General features: G+C 44.0%; 1 protein-coding gene across 1 annotated transcript in view; it reads right to left on the bottom strand.

Annotated features, from left to right (window-relative positions):
- Window positions 1–24070, bottom strand: part of cacna1g (calcium channel, voltage-dependent, T type, alpha 1G subunit) — a 350831-nt gene that overhangs the window by 212915 nt on the left and 113846 nt on the right. Inside the window, exon 3 of the mRNA XM_085361223.1 lies at window positions 14189–14300. Coding sequence (XP_085217349.1) covers window positions 14189–14300 — 112 coding nt within the window. The remainder of the gene's footprint in view (window positions 1–14188; window positions 14301–24070) is intronic.

Below are 24070 nucleotides of genomic sequence, written 5' to 3'. Positions count from 1 at the left end.
GGTCAGGTGCTTTCATCACATGCACACACAAACGCCCGCAGATAGGCAGGCAGGCAGCCATACCTTCCGATGAAGGCCTTGTGTGGTGAGGACAATGGGATATGCTAACTGTAATCTGCCATTCAGCTGAGAGCCAGTCCTCACAGGTGGAGAGAGATAATATTGTAGAGAGATTTTTTTTCAGCTCAATCACCACATTTCATAGTAGCAAGAGTAACAGTGCACACAGACACACACGTAAAATGTGACATCTCCTCATCCTCCAGTCACATGCTAGGTGTGTGTGTGTATTTGATATCTACTCAGGGTTGTAACACAGTACATTGTTACATCGAAGCTTATTTTAATTCATAACATCAAACATTAAAGTTGACCTAATGCACGTTTCCTTTTATGTCATATGTATACATAACGTAACTTAGATATCCTAATATGGTCATCTCAGGCAAACGTCTCTGACTGTGTGGATAGAAGTCCCACCCACCTTCTATTCAAATCTTTTGTTTGTCAGGGGCAACCAATCAGTAGAAAGTTGGCTTAAAGGGAGGGGGAGAGCAGATTAGGCTGCTACGCCAAAGTCCAGTATGAGATAAATAAGGATTATTTGCTACCGTAGTAGAGGCCAAAAAAGTAAAAAATAAAATAAAGGAGTTGCAAATGTAACAAATTTAAAACCATTAAATGAGTAATTTATTCAACAAAACTTACAGCAATATAATGGTATGTATACAGTATGTATACTTCATTTTAAAAGACATAAATTCAATCTCTCAGTGAATGTCACGTGATTCCACCCAACTGTGTTAAGTCATTGAGTTAAGCTGCCAAAACACAGCATATCATTGAAACTATTTGTGGCGGAGGCGTGGCCCCGGGCGCAGCTGCAGGGGAGGAGTGGAGCGGAAGGCTCAACAGGGCGGCGCTGCGAGGCCGGTAAGAACAGCTGATGTTGTTTATGGACTGATGATGGTCTCCCTCCGCTGTGTTTATAGTGAGACGAGGAGGAGCGGCCAGGGGAGAGATCAGCTGGGCTCGTGAGCTGTCAGACTGTGTGAATGAGTCAGCTGTCAAAACAACAACATTTGAATAAATGTGGAAGTTGGCTGTACCTACCTGTGTGTGCGTGTGTCTGTGCCTGGTGTATTCTACAAGTGGTGCCGAAACCCAGGATAGTGCCGGTGGGGAAATGTCCGACCCACAGGCCGCGCCACCCGCCCAGCCTCTGCAATTCTTGGCGCAGATGCTGGCGGAGATGGCGACGATGAGCCGGGATCAGGCGGCCGACCAGCGTGCCCACCTGCCACGCCGAAGCCCTCGCCACTGTCGGTGGCGGTGCCCCGGATGGGGGACGGGGACGACCCACAGGTTTTTTTGGAGACCTTCCGTGCCACGGCGGAGGCTTGCCAATGGCCGCGGGAGGAGTGGGCTCCGCGGCTGCTCCCCCTGCTGTCCGGGGAGGCACAAACAGCGGCCCTGAGTCTGCCTCCGGCGTCGAGGAGCAGCTTCGCGGACGTGAGCCGGGCGGTGGTGGACAGGCTAGGGCTCACCGCCGAAGACCACCGCCGGCGGTTCCGGGCCTGTCGGCTGGCTACAACGGACCGACCATTCGCCTGGGCCCGGCAGCTGCGCGACGCGGCGGTACGCTGGCTGCAACCGGGAACATCGGAGGGGGAGACGAAGCTGGTGGACAAGGTGGTGCTGGAGCAGTTCACGGAGGGATTGCCAGCGGAGACGGCGAGATGGGTCCGGTGCCACCGGCCCGCAAGCTTGGAGGTAGCGGTGACGCTGGCGGAGGACCACCTTGCCGCTGGAGCAGGGGAACCCGGGGACGCCGGACGGAGGCCGAACAAACAGGCCCCAGTGCCGGAGAGCAGCACAGACGCCGGGGCCGGAGTGTTGGAAGTGCGGGCAGCCGGGGCACCTGACGAGGGATTGTCCGCTTATGGAAGTGGGGCAGGTGTTTCGTGTTGCTGGCGCCCCAGCACCCTCCCCCGGTCCAGGAGGGACATACAGTATTCCGGTAAGGACTCGAGGGGATATACGCCAGGCGTTGGTGGACACGGGCTGCACGCAGATCCTCGTACACCAAAGCTTGGTTCGCCCCGGGGCATTGCTGGAGGCAGAATGGGTGGAGGTGAGGTGTGTGCATGGTGACGTTCACAGGTATCCCATAGTGCCGCTGTTATTAAAGTATAAGGGCAAAACGCATAGAGTAACGGCGGCGGTTAGCCCGCGCCTGTCGCACCCCCTGATTCTGGGTACCAATTGGCCGGGGTTTCATCAGCTACTGGGGCAGTACGCGGGGGTGCGATCACGACCGGAAGCGGGGTGTAGCGTGTGCGCGGCGTTCAGCGGTGACGCGGGGTCGTCCGACACTGACTCCGGGGGGGAGGAGCCGGCGGGTCCCTCACGGGACGTCCCGCCGGCCCCGGAAGTGTCCCCCATGGGTGATTTCCCACTGGAGCAGTCTCGTGACGGCACCCTACGCTCAGCCTTTGACCAAGTGATGGCTATTGATGGTCACGTGGTGCGCCCTGAGGCCGCGCAGACCTACCCGCGTTTCGTCTTATTAAACGACCGATTATATCGAGTGAGTCGTGACACTCAGACAGAGGAAACACACACCCAGTTGTTGGTGCCGCAGGGCCGCCGGGAAACGCTTTTCCAGGCGGCCCACTATAACCCCATGGCAGGGCATATGGGCTATGAGAAAACTCTGGAGCGAATAACGGCCCGATTTTATTGGCCGGGCATCCGAGCGGATGTGCGCCGCTGGTGCGCGTCCTGCCCGGACTGCCAACTTGTTAACCAGCCGGCCATACCGAAGGCGCCGCTGCGCCCTCTCCCCCTCATTGAGGTCCCGTTTGAGCGCATCGGCATGGACCTCATCGGGCCGTTTCACCGGAGTGCACGCGGCTACCGCTTTGTGTTAGTCCTGGTGGATTACGCAACGCGGTACCCGGAAGCAGTTCCGCTGCGCACCATCTCTGCAAAGAGTGTGGCGCAGGCACTGTTTCAGGTCATCTCCCGAGTCGGAATCCCGAAAGAGATACTGACTGACCAGGGCACGTCGTTTATGTCTCGTACACTGCGGGAACTGTACGAATTACTGGGCATTAAATCTATTCGGACCAGCGTCTACCACCCTCAGACTGACGGGCTGGTGGAGCGGCTGAATAAGACTTTAAAGTCCATGATTCGGAAGTTCATTAACGAGGATGAACGCAATTGGGATCACTGGCTAGACCCTCTGTTATTCGCAGTGCGGGAGGTGCCCCAGGCCTCCACGGGATTTTCTCCCTTTGAACTGCTGTTCGGCAGGAGGCCACGTGGGGTGCTCGACCTGATTAAAGAAAGCTGGGAGGACGGTCCGAGCCCCGCCAAAAATGAGATTCAGTACGTGTTGGACCTGAGAGCAAAACTCCACACTTTGGGGAGGTTGTCACGGGAGAATTTGCTCCAGGCTCAGCAGCGTCAGCAACGTCTGTATGACAGAGGGGCTAGGCTCAGGCAATTTTCACCGGGAGATAAAGTGCTTGTGTTACTCCCTACTTCCAGCTCGAAGTTGCTCGCCAAGTGGCAAGGACCCTTTGTGGTCACACGGCGAGTCGGGGACGTGGACTATGAGGTCGCTCGGTCGGACAGGGGAGGAGCCAAGCAGATTTATCACCTCAATCTCCTCAAACTGTGGCGAGAGGTTGAAACCGCTTCTCTGGTGAGCTTGGTGAAGGAGAGAGATGAGTTGGGGCCTGAGGTGCCAAATTCTATCATTCCCACCTCCCTCCCTTGTGATGACCATCTCACACAGGCCCAGAGAGCGGATGTTGTCGCGTTGCAACAGCGTTTTGCGGACGTGTTCTCCCCCCTGCCCGGCCGGACGTCCCTCATCGAGCACCATTTCGTGACGCAGCCCGGCATGACGGTGCGTTCACGGCCATACAGGCTCCCGGAGCATAAGCGAAAAATCGTGCAGAGGGAATTGGCGGAAATGCTGAGGATGGGAGTAATAGAAGAGTTGCACAGCACCTGGTGTAGCCCCATCGTTCTGGTGGCGAAGAAGGATGGGTCTATACGGTTCTGTGTCGACTATCGCAGGGTGAACGAAGTGTCACGCTTTGATGCCTACCCCATGCCTCGGGTCGACGAGCTCCTGGACCGGTTAGGCACGGCCCGCTTTTTCACGACACTGGACTTAACCAAGGGCTATTGGCAGATTCCCTTGTCTGCCGAGGCCAGGGAGAAAACGGCCTTCTCCACTCCGTACGGTTTGTACCAGTTCGTGACACTTCCGTTTGGCCTGTTCGGGGCCCCGGCCACTTTCCAGCGTCTCATGGACCGGGTACTGCGTCCGCACGCAGCGTATGCTGCCGCCTACCTGGATGACATGATCATCCACAGCGACACCTGGGCGGAGCATGTGCTGCGGGTGGCCGCGGTCCTGGAGTCCCTGAGGGGGGCGGGGCTCACGGGCAATCCGAAGAAGTGCGCAGTTGGACGGAGGGAGGTGCAGTATCTGGGGTACCACCTGGGGGGCGGGCAGGTGCGTCCACAGGTGGAGAAGACGGCGGCTATCGCATCCTGCCCGCGCCCCAGGACGAAAAAGGAGGTGAGACGGTTCTTGGGGTTGGCGGGTTACTATCGTCGCTTTGTGCCGGGGTTTGCGCAGCTAACCAGCCCCCTGACCGATCTCACTTGAAAGGGTGCCCCGGATCTGGTCCAGTGGACGGGGCCGTGCCAGGCGGCGTTTGTGCAGGTGAAAAAGGCTCTCTGTGGGGAGCCGCTGCTTCACACTCTTAACTTTTCCCTCCCTTTTGTTCTGCAGACTGACGCCTCAGACAGAGGGCTGGGAGCCGTTTTGTCCCAGCAGGTGAGGGGGGCCGACCGCCCTGTCCTATACATCAGCCGGAAGCTAGCAGAGCACAAGCGCCGGTACAGCACCGTGGAGAAGGAGTGCCTGGCCATCCGGTGGGCGGTCGGCTCCCTGCGCTATTACCTCCTGGGACGCTCATTCACCCTCTGTTCGGACCACGCCCCGCTGCAGTGGCTCCACCGCATGAAGGATGCCAACGCCCGGATCACCCAGATGGCAGTGGCCGATTTCCTCTCTCGCTCGCGGGGGGGGGAGTTGGCTCGGCCGGACGGCTCCCCGGCCTCGAACGGGCGGTGGGGGTGTGTGGCGGAGGCGTGGCCCCGGGCGCAGCTGCAGGGGAGGAGTGGAGCGGAAGGCTCAACAGGGCGGCGCTGCGAGGCCGGTAAGAACAGCTGATGTTGTTTATGGACTGATGATGGTCTCCCTCCGCTGTGTTTATAGTGAGACGAGGAGGAGCGGCCAGGGGAGAGATCAGCTGGGCTCGTGAGCTGTCAGACTGTGTGACTGAGTCAGCTGTCAAAACAACAACACTTGAATAAATGTGGAAGTTGGCTGTACCTACCTGTGTGTGCGTGTGTCTGTGCCTGGTGTATTCTACACTATTATTTAGGGGTTAGCTAATACAATTGTGTGGAACCACTCGACATAATCTCTTTTAAGTGAATCCAAAAAAGGCTTTTTTGAGTGTACCCCTAGTCTTCCTCATCTTATTTGGTCTCCTGTTCATTGCCCATCTCTCGCTCATTACCTGTTCAGCAGAAACCTAATATCACTACAGACTACAGCTCAGAAACTCCAAAGTGTGACATGTGGGACTGCGATATTATAATATGAGAATCTGTTTTAAAGCATCTTTTGTCCGTTTCCAAATGAAATTCCCCCATATAGTACTTGTATCTCTGTTACTCACCTTCTTGCTCGTGATCTTATTAGCTTTCTGCATGCATCACATTCTCTACTGTAGCTGCTTCAGAGGAGATGATGGAGGGTTAAGTGTAGCTTTTAAAGAAGAATGTTATCCATTTTTCTTTTATGGTAAAAAAAAAAGAGAGACAATTCTCAATGTTAAAGCTGCAGAGATTTTATCACTCATCCCTTAGTTTTCCACCCTGAGCTGGAAAACTGACTGATGTACTCACAAAGATTTTATCTCCGGTCTGTTTACCACTGAAGATAATGTCTCAGAATGAGATAAAGCACAGAAAAACAAAGAACAAACACTTTTTTATTGTCTTTTTCACAACAGAAACACACATAAGGATTATAGATTTATAGACATTTTAATTGATTTAATGATGTCATGATTATGTAGTTCATCCACCCTGTAACAGCAATAAAAGATAACAAAACCAAACTATGCATTTATAATAATACTACAACTTTTCTTGCAAGTGTGATGCCTTTAAGCTAAGTGGTAATATCAGTGTACACGTTCACAGTTACAGTGACACAAAGTAATAGGGTGGGGGGTGCTATGCATTTTAAGGAAAATCCATTTTCGTGTGTTTATTACTGTTTGCCTTTCAGCAAACAGAGAACAGACAGACATCTGCACTGACGCATATAAAGTAAATGTAAAGTAGCTTACAGACTGAGTACAACAAACTGATTCAGTGATGATGTAAGCTATCCTAGGCCTTTTCTCTTCTGCAATGTAAAAGATCAGATCGATTCAACGCTGCTCCCACAAATGCCACTGCTGCAAATATTATAGCATATAAGCAGCAAAACTGAAACTCTATAATGTGCTTGATACACAGAAAAAACCCAAAACAGTTCACGACTCAAGTGTCAGGGTATGCGGACTTTTGGTGAGCATAAAAATGTAGCAACAGTTATCGTGCTGCTGTTGTTCCCACTGATCTCACTGCAGTGAGGTCGACACAGTTGTTCTACACTGTTGTTCTTCACAACTGTGTTGTGTAGAACAACATCCAAGTTAATAAGACTACAGTGAATCACACTGATATATCCAATGATGTACATAATTAATGAAGCCACTGCTACTGTGGACCTCCACTTACAAACCCCCTTATTTTAGTTTATAGACAGCACAGATGAGAATACTGTGATGATGCAGCTATTAAAGTTTGCAAAAAATGTATAGGCTCGAGCCCATACTATCTTAAAGTGTAAAACAGATGAATGGATGATCCAAATAATGCTCATAAAGGAGAAGAAAAATGTAAGCTGTATTGAATACCAGTCTCAAAATGGTCCAAATAATGGCCTTTTATACTGTTTAGTCATGCAGCGATGACACTGCTAACAAATGAATTTAAAGTGACCTATGGATTTCCACTAAAACAAATTGTAAAAAAGGGCAACCTTTCAACAATCCCGGCAGATTGACGAGGGGGTCGTCCTTCTTCCAACCCCGCGGCTACACGACGGCCTGTGATCATTACGGTCGACATTAGCCGTGTCAGGATGAGTGCTCATTTAGAGACATCTCAGAGCAAAGTCTTGGCGATGGTCCCTCATTAGCCCTCATGCTATCTGTGTTAAGCACAGCCCTGATCTGAGAGCTAAGGCACTAATACTTGCAACTGTGGAACACAGATCCATTAACGTTAATGTGATAGGAAGCATTTAGCCTTTATAAAATACTAGATTTTAGACACAAATTTGCTGAATCCTGTTGCTTTAACAAGCACTGAAGTGACTCTAGAACTGAACTGAAACCTTTGGCAAAGTCTACTGACTGGGTAAAACTTGGAAAGGCACACACTTTTCATGAAGCTTACCGCCACTCTAACAGAGCTTCAGTAGTTCTCAGTTTTGAGAGCAGAACCTGCAGGAAGGGCAATCATCACAGCAGCATGCCATCAATCAGGCCTTTAAAGTAGAGCAGCTAGAGAGGCCACTGCATTTAAAAGAGTGCGAAAGTAAGAGGGAAAAGATTTTCTGCATTTCTAAAATATCTTGCAATGGTGATCTCATGTTTGATTGAGGGTTATTGGGGTAAGTTAAGGGCTTTAAATACATGACACTGTGTCAACTAGTAACACAACACAGTGTGTTTTAAAAATGGCTTTTTGAGAACTTTGGAAATGTGGAGTACAGTAGTGTGTAAAAGTCTTGAGTCATCTTCCATTTCTTTAGGTTTTGGTGAGAAGCCTCTTTATTCTTCAGCCTAAACTCTGATAGGCAAGGCTTCTTGTCATTTCCTTGATTAGTCTTCAGGAAAAGTTCTCCAGGCTTCTTTAAGCTTGGATGACGGTTGCCTTTTGTTCCATTCTCTATTAAGATGATCGCACACAGCTTCAATGACACTCCAGGCTTTAGGGAGGCCAGACCATGACTCATAATTGTGCATCCAGGTTCACCTTTACTGCATACCTTAATGCATGCTTTGACTGCTTTTAATGCATTGGCTCTGTGTTTGGGATCATTGTCAGAATGGTAAATGGACTGATTCTTATACAGCGCTTTTCTAGTGCTCTCTTGGAGCACTCAAAGTGCTTTATACAACATTCACCCATTCATACCATTCACAAGAGCACTTTCTTCAATGCTTTTCAGTGTTAGCTAGGCGCTAACACTTACACACATTCATACTCTGATGGATGCATCGGAGAGCAACTTGGAGTTAGTATCTTGTCAGGGATACTTGGCATGCAGACTGGGGGAGCCAGGGATCAAACTACTAACCTTCCAATCACTAACCTGCCTCCTGAGCTAGAAGAATGAATGTGTTGCCAATCAACATGGTGGATCGAAATCTGATTATACTTTCATGTGTTCATTATTCCATCAGTTTTGAAAATATCCCAAATACCACTCTCTTAAATTCAGTGACAGAGGATCCACCGTGTTTTACAAATGGCTGTAGACACTCACTGTTGTACTTCTCTTCTGATCTACTCACACATCACACATGTTGATGATTTGATGATCATAAAACCTAATTTTTAGTCCAGTTCTTTAGTAATTTGGCACACCTAATTTTCCTTTGTTATCTTTCCTTAAGGAGGAAGGGCTGATTGAAAGTCAGGAGGTTGTGTGACATCTTTGCAAGATTTTTCTTATTCTGCTTCTTAAGAACATAACTTTCAGATACTATTCATCTGCTATAGATAGTTTTCAAAGCCACCACTTCTATCTTCTACTTGTCTAGTGTGCCCACATTTGTTAAGGAGACACTGTACACCATGCTGAGCTTTTGGCTAATATCTGTTTAAAGCCCTGCGTCAGATTGGCGACCTGTCCAGGATGTACCCCGGTCTCGCCCTATGGTAGCTGGGACCGCGACCCTGATGAGGTCAAGTGGAAGAAAATGGATGGAGTTCTTTTATTTTTATTTTTTAGTTTTCATTTTGTATTAATGCAGATTAATGCAACTACAGAAATGAGTCAAATGAAGTGTTTTTATGAAAGGCTGCTGGTAACAAATTGCCTAAAGATGCAATTCAAAACTGTTTTTTTACAGTTTTCTGTTATGTGTGGATACAACACTGGTTCATCCACTGTTGTATGCTCGAATGATTTATAGATTAGATTTATAAATTAGTGAACAACCAAGAGACAAAACAACAAAATACTCTGAAGACAGTCAGGAACACAGATTGGACTGAAAATGATTTAAAAAGCAAACAATGTTGAAAGAAAAACATCAGCAAGCCTGAAGAACTACAGCTCCTTTCATTACTTTCAACTTCTTTTAAAAGAAAGTCTGTCTCCTTGGAAGCGAAATATAATGAACGAGGGGAGATTTTGCACGGTATCCATATTGAAACTACAGCCAGGTTTTATATTTAAACAAATGTTTTGCCAATAACAAATGTTAAAAGCGTCAATTTCGTGACTTAATGGATTGGATTTATATAGCGCTTTTCAAGGCACCCAAAGCGCTTTACAATGCCACTATTCATTCACTCTCACATTCACACACTGGTGGAGGCAAGCTACGGTTGTAGCCACAGCTGCCCTGGGGCAGACTGACAGAAGCGAGGCTGCCATATCGCGCCATCGGCCCCTCTGGCCAACACCAGTAGGCAAGTAAGGTAAAGTGTCTTGCCCAAGGACACAACGACCAGGACAGAGAGCCCAGGGATCGAACCGGCGACCTTCCGGTTACAGATGTGATTCCCAACCCCCTGAGCCACGGTCGACCGACTTCAAGCTTGTCATCACACACAGCCAAAGAGGGAAAGCATAGCTGGGGAACACATTAGCCCAGGGAGACAAAGTAGAATTCCTGATGTAAAATGAAGTAATTACAGTTGGTTTATTTATGATGGCAGCTTATCCATCTCAGTCAATGTGTGCATTTATGTTTTTGCTACTGGGTTTTGTTATCTCTGTCTGTGGGCCTGATTGCAGTAACAAAGTTATGGCCATACTTTTATCATCAGTCTGATAAAATCGCTCATTTATTATACACTAACACTTAACACAGAGAGTGACCAGTGTTACAGTTTGTTGAACCAGCTGAATAAAGCCAACAATATCAACTTGTAGCTGCCTACTAAAGCTTGTGTTTGGCTATGGAGACGGAATAAAAACTGTTGGGGGGAAAAAATGCATTTAAAGAGGTTACAAAGTCAAACTGAGCCCTGAGCGCGAAAACAGAAGGAAGAGGAACGAGAAGAGGCCGACAAAACTGGAGAGTGAGGACGTCTGAGACGGTGCGGCAAAGATAGCTGAGCAGTGTGGGTCGTGTGCTTTTATGATCGCTTACAATGACGGGGAGATTGAAATGGAGGAAGCGAGGAATTAATAAGAATGCGTTTAGCCTCTCGGCCGTACATTCGTCTACGCTTCGGAGAGGAGAGCCGCTGAATTAAATCTCATCTCATGTCGGCGAGCAGGAGAGATGCAGGGAGTGGATGGGCTGCCCTGGCAACAGCACCCTCACAAAGCTCTGCTCCGTGTCCCCCCCCCCCCCACAACCGTCTCAACATATCCTGTTCTCCATATTCACCTGTCACATCATCACCTCTTCCTCATATGTCCTTTCTTCTTTTTTCTTTTGCATTTGCATTTTTATTTCTCTGATTTCCTGTCCTTTTCCTTCTCCTGCTTCCTCTACCTTCATTCTTCGAATTCACCCCTACTTTCTTTCACCAAATTTCCCATTTTTCTTTGTAACTCTTTTCTCACCTCTGCTCTTCTTTTCCCCCTTTTCCTCTCACTTCTGTCTAATCTTTCCCTTTTCTCTTCTCTCCTTTCTTGACCTCCTTTTATTCCATATTCTCTATTTTAACATCTTCTCTCCCTCCCTGCTTTTATCCCCTTGCTTTTCCGTCGTCTCCTCTCCACTTTCTTTTTTTTGCTCTTCGTTTCGTTTCCTTTCTTCTCTGCTGTTTTTCTTTGTTACCTCACCTTTCTTATTTTCCTACTTCTATTATCCTTTCTCTTCAGTACTTTTCCTTTCCCTAATTTAATATCTTGTCCTTCCTCCTTTTCCTTGCTTCACATTTTCTTATTCCTTTACCTTCCTTTTCTTCCCTGCATTCTTTTGTCCTGTTTCTGTGATTTCTTTTAATCGTGCCTTTTTCCTTTTTCCATAAATGTCCTCTTCTTGCTCATTTCCCTTTTTTTCTTTCCCTGCCCCTAACCTTAATTTATTTGCTTTCCCTTTTCCTCCCTTTTATTTCCCTACTATCTTTACCTTTCCAACACTCCAGATCAGCACATGCGTTACCCACTAAGCCGACTTTAACATCTGAGACTATACACGAAGTAGATTTCTCATATTGGAATGAAACTGCTGAATTTCAGAGTCAGTGGACAAGAAAATAAGATGACTTAGTTCTGATTCAATCTATTTGGAAACACTTTGCAAGCACATTATCTCCTCACTGCAGAAGATGAACAATGCCAGATAACGCGGATCCATTCTGCTGCACCTCACTCCGCTTGTTTCCCTCAGCACAGAAAACAAAGTGTTTTCTAGGCTTCTGCTTTTCACAGTGCGAACAGCGGCACTCCTCCATTAGTGTTTACTGGGTTAAAGCAGGTCTGTAAATTAATGGAAACGCCTCCACATAATATTGTTGTTTATCTTACATCTCAGATAATGTAAATGGGGGGAGCTGCAGAGACCAGATATGCTGGAAAGCAGCAGCTCGTTCCGGGATTCTTTTAAATGCGTTGTTTTTTAGACATTTTTAGAATTTATCTCAGTGTTTCAGTGTTCCTGCTCCCTGTCAGCTGCTATAGTTCTGTTTAAATAATGGTTGTGTTGCCTCATGATCTGCCACGCAAACAGGGATTTGCGCAGCATTAACGTCTGATGTTTTCTTCCCACACTCTGCATTAGTTGTCCTTATTTACTTGCTATAGAGTGTGTGGATGCTGTCCCTGAAATACCTGTTTAATACTTTCCAGTTACACTGCTTGTTTTTGTCTTCATAAAGGAAACATGGAGGATAAATGAGCGCCAGTAAAGGAAGTGTCTTGCTGCCATGCATATGTATGTTCCTTCTTTCACTTGGACATCTGGCAAAGAGTTCTTGGACAATTGTTAAACCACAGTTCACTTAAAAGCCTGCATTGCAAATGGGTGGTGTGGATTGTAAAGAGTGTTGGAAATTACCAGGCAGTGAGTAAAGTCGCCCATGTGGATAGCATTAAGGCTTACAGTTAGGGCTGTGGCTGCTTTGATTGACGGTTGTGCTGACACTGGCTACTGTAGCTGATAGCTGGCTGCTAAGCTTCACCTGTGGTAAAGCTGACCTTCAGACGCAGACCACCCAAGAAGTCTGTGCTCCATTTTTTGGGGTGAAATTCTAGTATTTTCTTAACCTGGACCAGACTTATACTGGTACCATTACGTGATGAGCAAGTTAATCTGATAGACAGGCTAAAACATATAGTTACCTGCAAATTAGCTATTTTTTGTGTGTTGGAGCCTGGTTTCACTTCCAGTTGTGGCATTGATACTCAGTTATTAGAAAATAATAACATCCCACAGATCAGTTATGCCATCAACACATCCTTTCTTTCTTCTCATCTCTGTGTTATGTTCATGGTGCAGATGTAAATAAAGGTTCAGTTGCAGTACTCAGCTACTAGCTGAACTGAGCTACAAAAGAGGAGTGTGCATAAAAGGAATACGGTTTTTAAGTGGGTGGTAATTTCAAATGCAACTTTTCAAACAGCTTAACAAATCTCACCAAACACACAAACCATTTTTGCAGTTCCTCACAAAATCTGTCTGCTAGCTAATGTCAAGCTGGCAGTGTTTCCCGGAGCGAGGAAAAAAAGCTCAGCGTGCAACACCCAGTAATGGAGAAAGATGTAAGAAAGACAAAGCAGGAGAGGGAGATGTCAGGATATTTTTAAAGGTAAGGACTGCTCTGCAAATGAAATTTTATGAAGTGGAAATTTGAATTTTAGAGTTTGTCAAGCAGATATTGGACAATGCACCACTACACCCCATCTTCCACGTTAACAACTGGTTGTTTTACACAGTCTAAAATCCGAAGGTGATTGGAGGGTGAGGGTTTGTGTAGGCTGAGAGAGCTGAAATAGTATAAATGTGTGTATTTGTTTTATTCTACATGAAAAGTCTGAGAAACAAGGGCTTCAGACATCATTTCAAACCCTGTGAACATAATCATTGCCACATTTGGATAAGATTGTTGACCTGAGGAGTTATCACCTAAAGCTAAAACTAGCTAGCACGGTCAACAACATGCATTCATAATTCCTTGTAAAATTTAACACTAAATTTAGTAATTAAACATTGTATTAAATACTGGGTTTTTTTTGTTTTTTTTAAGGTAACCTTTTTATAATTTCTTTCTTAAAAAATCAGCTAGTACAAAATCATTCGAGAACCTTTGGAGAAATATGTAAACAGAAACGAGCTGATTAAATCATTAACTTTTTACCTTCAGATTATTAAAAAACTTAATTACTTCAAAACCTGCTTAATAAAATATGAATGATAAATGAATGAAATCAACCAAACGATATAAGACATGATTAAAAATTAAAAGCTCAGTGCAGGTTAACTGACAGATAATGTTAGCTTAGCTCTGGTAACTGGTACAACTGGTTTTGGCCTCCCTCTACCGGTGTCAACTCATAAAATTGAGTTTAAGATATATTAAAAACTAATTAATTAATTTTGTATTAAGTACAGGATATCATTCTTCCCACGTAACCCAACTCATGTAAACACACTCAACCCACAATATATAAAAGCAAATACAAATTTAAACATGACAACTACTGACTCTTAGTAAGCCGTTGTTGTGCAAGTTCAATCACACACATATATAGGAACTCTGATGTCCTGGAAGTGAAGCACAATTACAACTTACACAGTTCATACATATCATATTGAGCCAGGAACAGCCTTACCTGTAAGATCTTGCACCTCTCCGAGTCACAGTTGATGTCTTCACAGGGATGAAACATGCCCAGTGTCACACAGTTCAGCAGGATCACCAGCATGGACGCTCGCTCGAACCATGTGCAGAACAGTAGTTAAGGAATATAACACAGAGAGATGACAGCAGCTTACAGTGACAATCGGCAGAAAAATGTGCATTTCTCAAGGCTTTCTCCAGTGACCTCATTATCCCAGCCTCATCTGACAAAGTGATGCATGTTTATCTCTTTATATCAAAAGCTGTTTCTGAAAGGAGAACAAGCCAAGAAGGAAAAATTGGGAAATAGGAAAGCTTGCTTGTAACTGTACAGAGTGGCAGTCACTGCTCTCATTTCTCTTAACCAAAGATCCGTTAGGAAGGCATGTTGGAAATTGTTCAGGGTGTTAGCGAGGGAGATGGATAGGCACTTTAGATGAGATCGTCTGAGGCGGAACAAAAGACGACAAAGGCAGATGCTGGAAGACTGGAAAGCTGACTAAAAGGAGGATGAAGTCTACAGTTAGTGAACGTGGCGACATCTTGATGCATAGCGCATGAATTTTATTGACTGTGGGGTCGAAGTGGGCAGACCTAATGTGGTTAGGCTAAATGCCAGCTAGAGCAATGTGACACCAATCAATGATGAGACTAAACACAGATTAGGGTAATACTGTTTCAATAAGTACACACACACACACAACCACACCGCATTTTTACTGAATACATGCAAGCAAACACACACCACTCGTATTATAGATGGCACTACACCTGCAGGCAGCACCCTGCATCCAGTCTGGCTAACAATGTTAGACAGAAAGATAACAGTTTGTCATATGTGTGTGTGTCCAAGTGTGAGCATTTCACACATGTGAATAGAAGGAGTGGTGTGTAAAAGTGTGCATGCAGGCCGTGAGGACAAATGACTTGTCTGTCTTTTATCGCATTAGTCGCCACTTGCTCGTTCATCCCACTGACCCATTATGAAGCTGGGTCAGCATGACCTGTCAACACAGAAAAGCAAGAGCAGGATGGATGAAAATGGTGAAACAGAGAATTTTAAACAACCCTCTGTTGTGCTAGTCCAAATAAGCCTCCGCTGGCTTGATTGCTTTACACGAAGTAGAAAAGAATCTCAAACGTCTCAGCTAAGCAGTCTTGAATTCGTTCATCTGGGCTGTGGCTCAGGTGGTAGCAGAAGTTTGTTGGATCAATCCTGGGCTCCTACAGTCCATGTGCTCAGGGATCGTTGGTCACGGTACTGAACCCAAAGTTACCCCCAATGCATCTGTTAGATGATGAGTACGTGTGTGGATGTTCCTGATTTCCTTTTTTTTTTGTCACTCTTAAATGTTTCAGATACATAAAAATAAGAAATCAGGAATTTGACTGCGTCCATTAATTGACACTAAGTATTACCTGTGCTACGCAGAAGCATTCAAGAATACAACAATCTTTGGTAGTTCCAAACAGTTCTTAACAGGAGTATTGATTGATGTAGGCTGGATATTTAAGTCTGTGTCCAAAGGAAGCCTCAGTAGCATCACTTGGATAATGATTGTTGCATCTGGAAGGCTGTGCCTGATTATGTCACACACTGGAGAATGCAGAGAAAGTTCTGAGTCCAAAGGGATGCAATTAAAAAGATCAGTCAGTACATGGAGCGGGATCATTAAGCAGGAAACAAAAGCTCAGCCACGAGGGCCTCTACTTTGAGAAGAGTGGCACTAAAAGTTTTAAAGAGTGCAAACTGGAATCGACACTATGGCAGCGCCAGCATGTCTTTGCAGTTAAGGAAGAAGAAGGCGGGGCTAATTAAAAATAATGAGCTCTACGGGCTTGTTTGTTTAAGCAACTGATATTAGCAGTCTTCACCAGCGCAAACCATTATCTCTAGGTTTCTCCATACATCCTCATAAAGCTCCTTCAAGCTCCAGACAAAACTAGCTAGAAATTTTATTATCTCGTTGGCCAACAAATTACCATTATATATAAACGTTATGGAGAGAGGAGAATAGGAAAATATTTTGTTGTACAGCAGGTTTAAATGTAAATTGCATTAGTAACCTACGAAGAAAAAATACCTGCAGTGGGCAAATGCTTTAGTGAAGCAAGTGACCAATTTCACCTGGTGACAGCCAGCAACCGCTCGCCAACCAGTTGTGTATTACACATCATGTCCCACAACTGGAGATTACCAGCAGGTTGCAGACTGGTCTCTAGAGCCTGACGCCTAACTAATGACTGGAAAGAAAAAACAAACAAACAAAATGAGTGAACTAAATTTGAAACATGATTTAAAATTAACATAAAAAAAATAAACCTAGACTCACTTCTTAATATCTACTCAGGCCAACCAAGGCTTGATTGTTATACTACTGGACTATTTCAAACTGCACTTCCTGGAAAGCATGTGCAGGGTTAGGAATCCCTGAACATCTCTGCAGGTTCTCCTGTGCTGTCAGGAAGCTTTTTATCAGCTAACTGTTTAATAAATAGTTATTTTATTTAATGGGTCCATTTTATCTGTGTTGCCCTTAACCATACACTAGCCCGCTAAATTTCAAGTCATCAAAACTTTGAGAAGTCCACGAATAAACAGAAACGAATCATTATAAGCTAATTTGTTAAAGTAGGGGTATCGAACTCAACACACTGATGAAACTTGGTTTTCCTTCCAGCTCAAATACAGGCAAATTTGGTCCTATTTGTGCAAAAATAATATAGCAAACTGATAATAAATTAATTTCCAGAAACCTTTGAAACAAAATAATAATGCTTCTGCATATGACAGGGAATGGTTAAAGATGCGTTTTAAATATATCTATTAATAATGTGTGCTAATTAGCTTCTTCCAAATTTAGAAAACCAAACATTGCTTTTCCAGTACAAGTTTAATCTACACCTGTAGAATACGCTGCTGCCTGTGCTCTAATTAAATCAGAAGTTGTCCTCATTAAGGAAATGTGTATATACTAGATAGGTCAGCAAGAAAACATTCATAAAGGAAGCAAATGTACTCTGCCAAAGGACATAAAACAGGGAACTGTATGCACTTTGCATGAATCTATAGTACAGTACGAAGAAAGGCAGGTCTACATGCATCTCTGCAGAATCAATATGTGATAATCAACCTCTCCCTGGTCCTGCCCTTTTCCCTCTCAGCCTCCTACGCTTTCACCAGAAATGATCTCTTCTGCAATAATATGAAGATCTGTCAAATTAGTGAGTTCTGACAGGCCACTTATTTTTGAAGCTCTGTGAGCCATCTTCAGTTGGGATGTGAAGAGTATGATTTATATTAAACACTTACATGGTGTAAAAAACAGAAAATTTTAAAATTTACACATGAACCTTTGGAAGCAAGGAATAAGAACTAAGAGCAAGAACAACTAGCAATGCTTTTGTAGGCCCAGGCTGAAGATTAATACCCAGACAGATACCCAAGACCTTAGGCAATCTGATGTTCCCCTTTGCTGGTTGGTAGCTACACTAGCTACAAATCAATGGATGGATATTTTTATAGATCCTTAGTGGCTCACACTATAGGTGGTTCAATGGAGACTTTATATTATCTGTTATTTAGCAAGGCTGCCATTTTGCTGCAGTTTTAAATCAATACAGAGGAAGGTTGAGGTTTGGAGAGTTAGAGCTGGTTACATAGTTAAACCCTTCAAACACCCTGTCTCAATCAAATAGCATTGTTCGTTCCAGTTGGTAGCAGCTTCGATTGTTCACCTTAAACAGTTATTTCCCCTGTTATGTTACCGAATTTCAGGGATTCACTGTCGATCTCTTTATGTGTATATGCCGATATGAAACCAACAAGCATAAATGGACATTTAAAAGAAGGTACTCGAAAAAACATGTATAATAATTTAAAAAAAAAAACAATGCAAGCTTGTATTTTGTGTTTTTATTAAACAACTTAGTTGGGGCTTCTGCAATGTTTAATGGTTCTCTTAACTAGTGAAAGGAGACAGTGCCAGTAATAAATAAATAAGTAGTTCTGCTAAGACACACTCTGTGCTACATGGTCTACAACTGTGTAACAGACAACCTTAGTTAGCATCCCCAATTAGCAGCTTTTCCTCTGGAGTTAGACAGGAAAAACAGGCTAGCTCCCACTGGCTAGTCTGCTGACTAAGCCTCTGGGGGCGTATAATGGATATTCACTGAAAGACACAGAACACCTGTTCTGTGAGTTTGTGTCTGAGTGTTTAGTGGTTTGTTTGTAGCTAGCCTTGGTCTGCTACAGCCAGCAGCTTTTGGTGTCTGACAGTAGCTAATGTTAGCAAGCGCCGAATAAATGCTTCAGGCACTGCTACTGCTAGCCTATATACGCTATATATTATAATTGCTTATTATCCTCTGATTACAACTTGCTCCAACAGAGTACACACTTAATTTTATAGACTATAAGTCAAATTGTCACTGTAAAATATATAGAAAAGTCTTTAAATGTATGTGCTTTGTCCTCCTTTAAAGGACAAAGGATTATAAATATAATAATTTTATAGTTAATAACAACTCAAAATTCAGGGAAACCTTTTGAAAGGTGAAGATGTAAAGGGCAGGTTTTACTGATGCATACAAAATATTGTTTACTAGAGGTCTTACAAGAGGATGAGGTGGATTTATAACAGGGAGGCATAAAGAAAAGGCAGAGGAGGGGGTTTATGTAGTGAGACAGAGACAAAGCAAAACATTAAATATGAATAATCTGACTAATGCAATCAATAACTCTTCCTCTTCTGCCCTTGTTCTCTTCCTCTGACTCTCCAGCTGCTGGGCTATAATTAAACAATAAGGGCAGAAAGTTTGCAATGTACTGCCTTTATTGTGAAACCACACACACACACACCTTCATGGTGTCAGCATATAAACAAGCGGTGACACCCTGAGGGATGGATTCAATTAGAGGAAAGATACACGGGGATATGCTCTGTCAAAACTCTGAAAGCAAGGAGCACACATGCGCTACACCACAGGCACACACATGAAAACACACAACAACAGTTTTATATGAGAGGCAACATAATCAAACTCATCAGCACCAAGTATTCTGCTCTCTTGGGTTCTTCGATGCCTTTCTTCTTTCTTACACATGCAAACACAGCGTGCATGCTCCCCCCTTTCCCTCTTTAGTTAAGTTCTTCTTGACTAGTGGAGAAAAAAAAACAATATGCAAGCGTTGTGTCTTCCCCTGTCTCGCTACATCACTCAGCTGACTCTGTGCCCTAATAATCTCACGCAGAAATCAATGCATGTACATATGAACTTTACATATGTGTGTGTATGTTAGCAGAAATAAGTTAGAAAAATTCAAAAAAAGAGCAAAGTTTGTTGCAAAAGAAAGAGAAGAAAAAGTTTCTACCCTTCTCATCAAGTTCTTTCCACCTGTTATTTCTTTCATGAGAGTAGGGAAATGAATCCTCAGCAGGATGAGATAAGGTGCACACATGCACTCTGAGAGCGATCGATATAGACGAGACTCTCTGAATAGATATTTTTCATTGTGTTTACTTTAACTCAAACAAGACGTGGTTCTGCATCCATCTCTGCCTTGCCCGTCTCCACACATACCGGTTGGCCTTGGCTCTTCGTATGTTCTCTCCAAATCTATATCTTTCACTCGGGGAATTCTTGGCACGATACTACAGTTGGGTGAAACAGCTATATAATAAAAGATGCATGTGCAAATACTGAACGTGCTATACCTTATCTTACACAACTTAAATATATTCAGACATAAAAGGAGGATTGAGATCACTCATGTTAATGTTTTCACATTAACTTTCCAGGTTTTCCAGACTGAAAAGGTAAAAAAAAGGCTTGGGTTTAATGTATGCAATGTATGGACATAATTTTAGATAAAAGCTATGGAAAAAGCAGGACACAACACACACGGATCGATCGATAGATGATTTTAATAAATTTTAAGCTGCTTAAAGGTTAAAAATAATATGTGGAAGTTGATGTGTAGAGGCTAAAAGACTAAAAAGAGTGCATGCAAATAAATCTGGTAGGCCACGGAGTCAAGCTCATCTGCCAATCCCAGCAGATCCACCGATCACAGTGTTAACAAACATTACCTTAAGAATCAGCAGATGCCTGTTAGCACGTTTCCTTTGGGCTGATAAGACCTTTACACGTCCTGCTTCTTCTGCAATGGCCTTTTTGTGGCTATTGATTCGTGGTCTTTGATCAATGAGCTTTGATCAGTGGTTGTTGATCAATGGTCATGAGAAGTTGCATATTAATGATCAAGGAACTGACTTCCCAGCCCATTGTTCATTCAGTGGTGCTAGTTTCAGTCATTGTGCAAATGTACTATTCATAAGATTGGGGAAACCTGCAGTCAGCTGAGACTGAAGAAGACACTTGGATGAGTGACGAAATGTTTCTCCCACAGAAAACCTACGTCCAGATGAACGGTGTTCTCTGAGAGGCTTCTGATTTCTTCATGCATGTGCATGGTAGGACAAGGATGTGGACCACCCTGCACAAAACTTTTCATATATGTACATAGTTTGGGGAGACTGTAGCCAGAACAAAGCAATTCTGCCACACCTAAATGCCTTCAGATGGAATGGCAGTCCTATTTCGACTAAAGTGGTCGTGACTAGAAAAAAATGAGCCTAACAAATTTGCTGGTGTTGCAAAGACAGGAAGTCAAGTGTTTTGTTACAAACTGAACATAAAAGGCAAAAAGCAAGCAATTTGAGCAAAATTCATGAGAAATCGGAAAAAGAGAATACACTAACACATCTAGCTAAACAATAAATTAAGAATCATGAACTAGATTCTGTTCCTTTCACTTCCTTATGTAATTTTAGCCTTGCCCTTTTCTTTATAAGATTATCACTATAATAGTACAACTCTCAGACAATACATACGTTAACAATAGGTTGCACCAATCTCCCACCAATCACCAATACTCAATGGAAGCTAAAACAGCTTGAATATTGCTTACTTTGTACATTGCAGAACTGGGACGATTTTCTTGATGCAACCTAGTGAAATTCAGGCTTCACAACTCTCCATTATGCTCATGAAAGGAATTCAGATCAAAGTCAAGAGTGGCTCTGAAAGAGGATGTGAAAAGCCACGTCGCCTTGATTAAAACTCACTCTTCCCTGAAGTTCAAGTACGGCAAAGGCCAAGGTGTTAGGCACAGGAAGCAGCTGAGAGATGGAGCGGGAGCTGGGCCAATGCAGTGACATTCAGCTGAACATGTGCGTTTGTTCCTTCATTAAAAGGTTCCAGCGAGGTGCAAGAAAAGGCAGTCGGGATGGAAACAGCAGGAGAAAGTAGAAAGGAAAGGAAGCAGATAAGGTAGGTGAACATGAGAAACGGGGCTAAAGAAAGGGAAAGGAGCCAGGTGAGAAAAGAAAGCCAGATACTGCTTTGAAATAAGGCTCGATTTATTCTGTACTTGGAAGAGGAGGAATAACAGAGTTGAAGGAGATGATAAGAAATGGGGAGTCTACCATCTAGATTTGTGGACTGTTATCCACCCATCCCTGACATGCATATCTTTATGTCAAGTACAAGAGGATATTCAGAGCCATGAGGAAATAATACCACAGGACTGAAGGATGCAATTATTATTACTGACATGACCACTATCATGAAACAGAGGCAAATTAATCAACTCTTATATGTCGCAGATCCCTGAAGGCGAACATGAGGTCTTGGACTCTTATTAATGTGAATCTAAAGGCTACAAAGACAGAACAAACCAGTAGCTGGGCAAAAACAAATTAACTTCCTGGGAACCCCAAACCTGATCGTGTCAGTGATGGGTCCCCCCCCCCCCCCCCTTTACAATAGGACTCCTGTTCTGAAACCTCAATTGAGGATTTATGTCAGATTTTAACAACCTCAAACATACGAACTCATGAACTCTACAAATCTAAAAGTTTAAATTCAGCCAAACTTAGTTGGAACGAGGTGAGAAAATAGAAACTTTTCATGTCTGACAGGAAATCACCAGGGAGATGATTATAAAATGGCCGCTGTGAAGAGAAATGCTGACATTAAAATCGCTCTCTCCTTCCTTGGTTTTGCTTAACTTCAGTGGCCTCGCTATATTACGAAACCATCTTCGCCTTTACCAATCATGACAACCAGCCTTGTTTTTGTCTTTGCCTCCTTGGGGTTGCAATGCCTTTTCTTCCAAGAGTAAACTTTACAAAGCCGGCACATGTGAATGTGCACAAAGCAGGAAGGAAGGTATCTAAGCGTGAAAAGTGAGGTTCATCTGTGTTCAGAGACAGCCGCTGCTACTGCCTCACCTTTTCTGCTCGTCTCCCATCAATCCCCCTTTCTCCAAATGCGTCAAAGCTTCTTTTTCTTTCTCTGTGATCACTTTTTTCCCCCTTTCCTGTCTGCACTCCCTTACCCCAGCTTTTTTCAGGGAGGAGACTGACAAAAATAAAACCTTTTTTTGGAAAAAAGAGTGCTGAACATGTCAGAATTAAAAAAGAGAGAACTGAAAGTGAAAGGATGTTCATGAAATATTGAGGGTGACTGCTGCAGCCCTTTGTAATTCACAATCCATCTCCGTCATTGTGCATAAATATGTGCATGCATGCTCACGGATATGCATGCATTTATACATCTTTATTTATTTGTCTTCCTTTGCAAGATCCTCATGAAAAATGCCACTTTGTGAGAAAAATCGATGACAGTTCTTTGGCTGTTTTCCTGTTCCACATCTGAGCACGGGAATGTTAATGTAGTGGTGTATCTACAAAAGCCTTTGTCTTATATGAAAATCTGAGATTATAGTTTCCTTAAAGAAGGAATCTAGAAGTGGTGGTCCAGTAGTACACTGCACAGTATCTAAGACAAGAAGCTAAACAGGACAGGTGTTTTAGAGAGAAGTCTTGGATTTGCCATTTGTATTTTTAAGGTTTAGAAAAGATTAGGCAGAACAATGTCGTGTTAAAAGTTGGAGAAAATTCATGGTCATGAATAAAAATTACCCACAGTTATTGATCTGTAGAGGCAGAGATGATCAAAGATCCAGATTTTGGACAATAATAACGATTGCTGGCTTCTTTGAAGTTTCAACAATTTCAACTACAAGTTTAGCATTAGCACCTTAGGATGTATTCCAAGATAGTAGTTTTTGCTGCCTGGAAAGGGTAGTTAAAAATTCCATGTTAAGCATAAGTTATAAGGTAAGACACGATTCATCAAACTGTGAAATGCCTGAATAAAACAATATCTTGAAACATTGGAACAGCTGTTTTCAACTTAGCCTCCATCTTAGAAAAAACAGGCAGCTAGTCTCTAAGAAATAAAAGAAGTGTCCACAGAAAAAACAAAGAAGATTTGGTTCTATCCATCCATCCATTCGCCTCCATTTGTCAGGGTCACGGGGGGCGCTGGAGCCTATTCCAGCTGTCTTAGGGCAAGAGGCGGGGTACACCCTGGATACTTGGCCAGTCTGTTCCCGGGCTAACACATAAACAGAGAAAACCATTCACACCTATGGGCAATTGTTTCCAGTTAACCTATCCCCGTTAACTGCATGTCCTTGGACTGTGGGAGGAAGCTGGAGTACACGGAGAACGCACATAAACGCCACACAGAAAGAACTCAGGACCTTCTTGCTGTGAGGCAACAGTGCTAACCACCGTGCCGCCACAGATTTGTTTTTAAAAGCTAACCAAATAAGGGCTGTAGAGTTAAGAGGTTTGTAGAAAGGACGGGTAACTTTTGCAGCTTTATTTGCTTAACTTATGAGTAGAAATTATACCAGAGGGTCATCTATATCACTGGCACCTGGGTGTTTTCACCATAGTGATCAACTTCGATGTCTGATTCAAAACACCACCATACTTTAAACCTCCACCTCCTC

Source organism: Diplotaxodon limnothrissa, linkage group LG8 (assembly GCF_057381915.1).
Source record: "Diplotaxodon limnothrissa isolate DT_005_m linkage group LG8, D_limnothrissa_male_GT1.1, whole genome shotgun sequence".
NCBI lineage: Eukaryota > Metazoa > Chordata > Actinopteri > Cichliformes > Cichlidae > Diplotaxodon > Diplotaxodon limnothrissa.
This window is presented reverse-complemented; position numbering and strand designations above follow the sequence as displayed.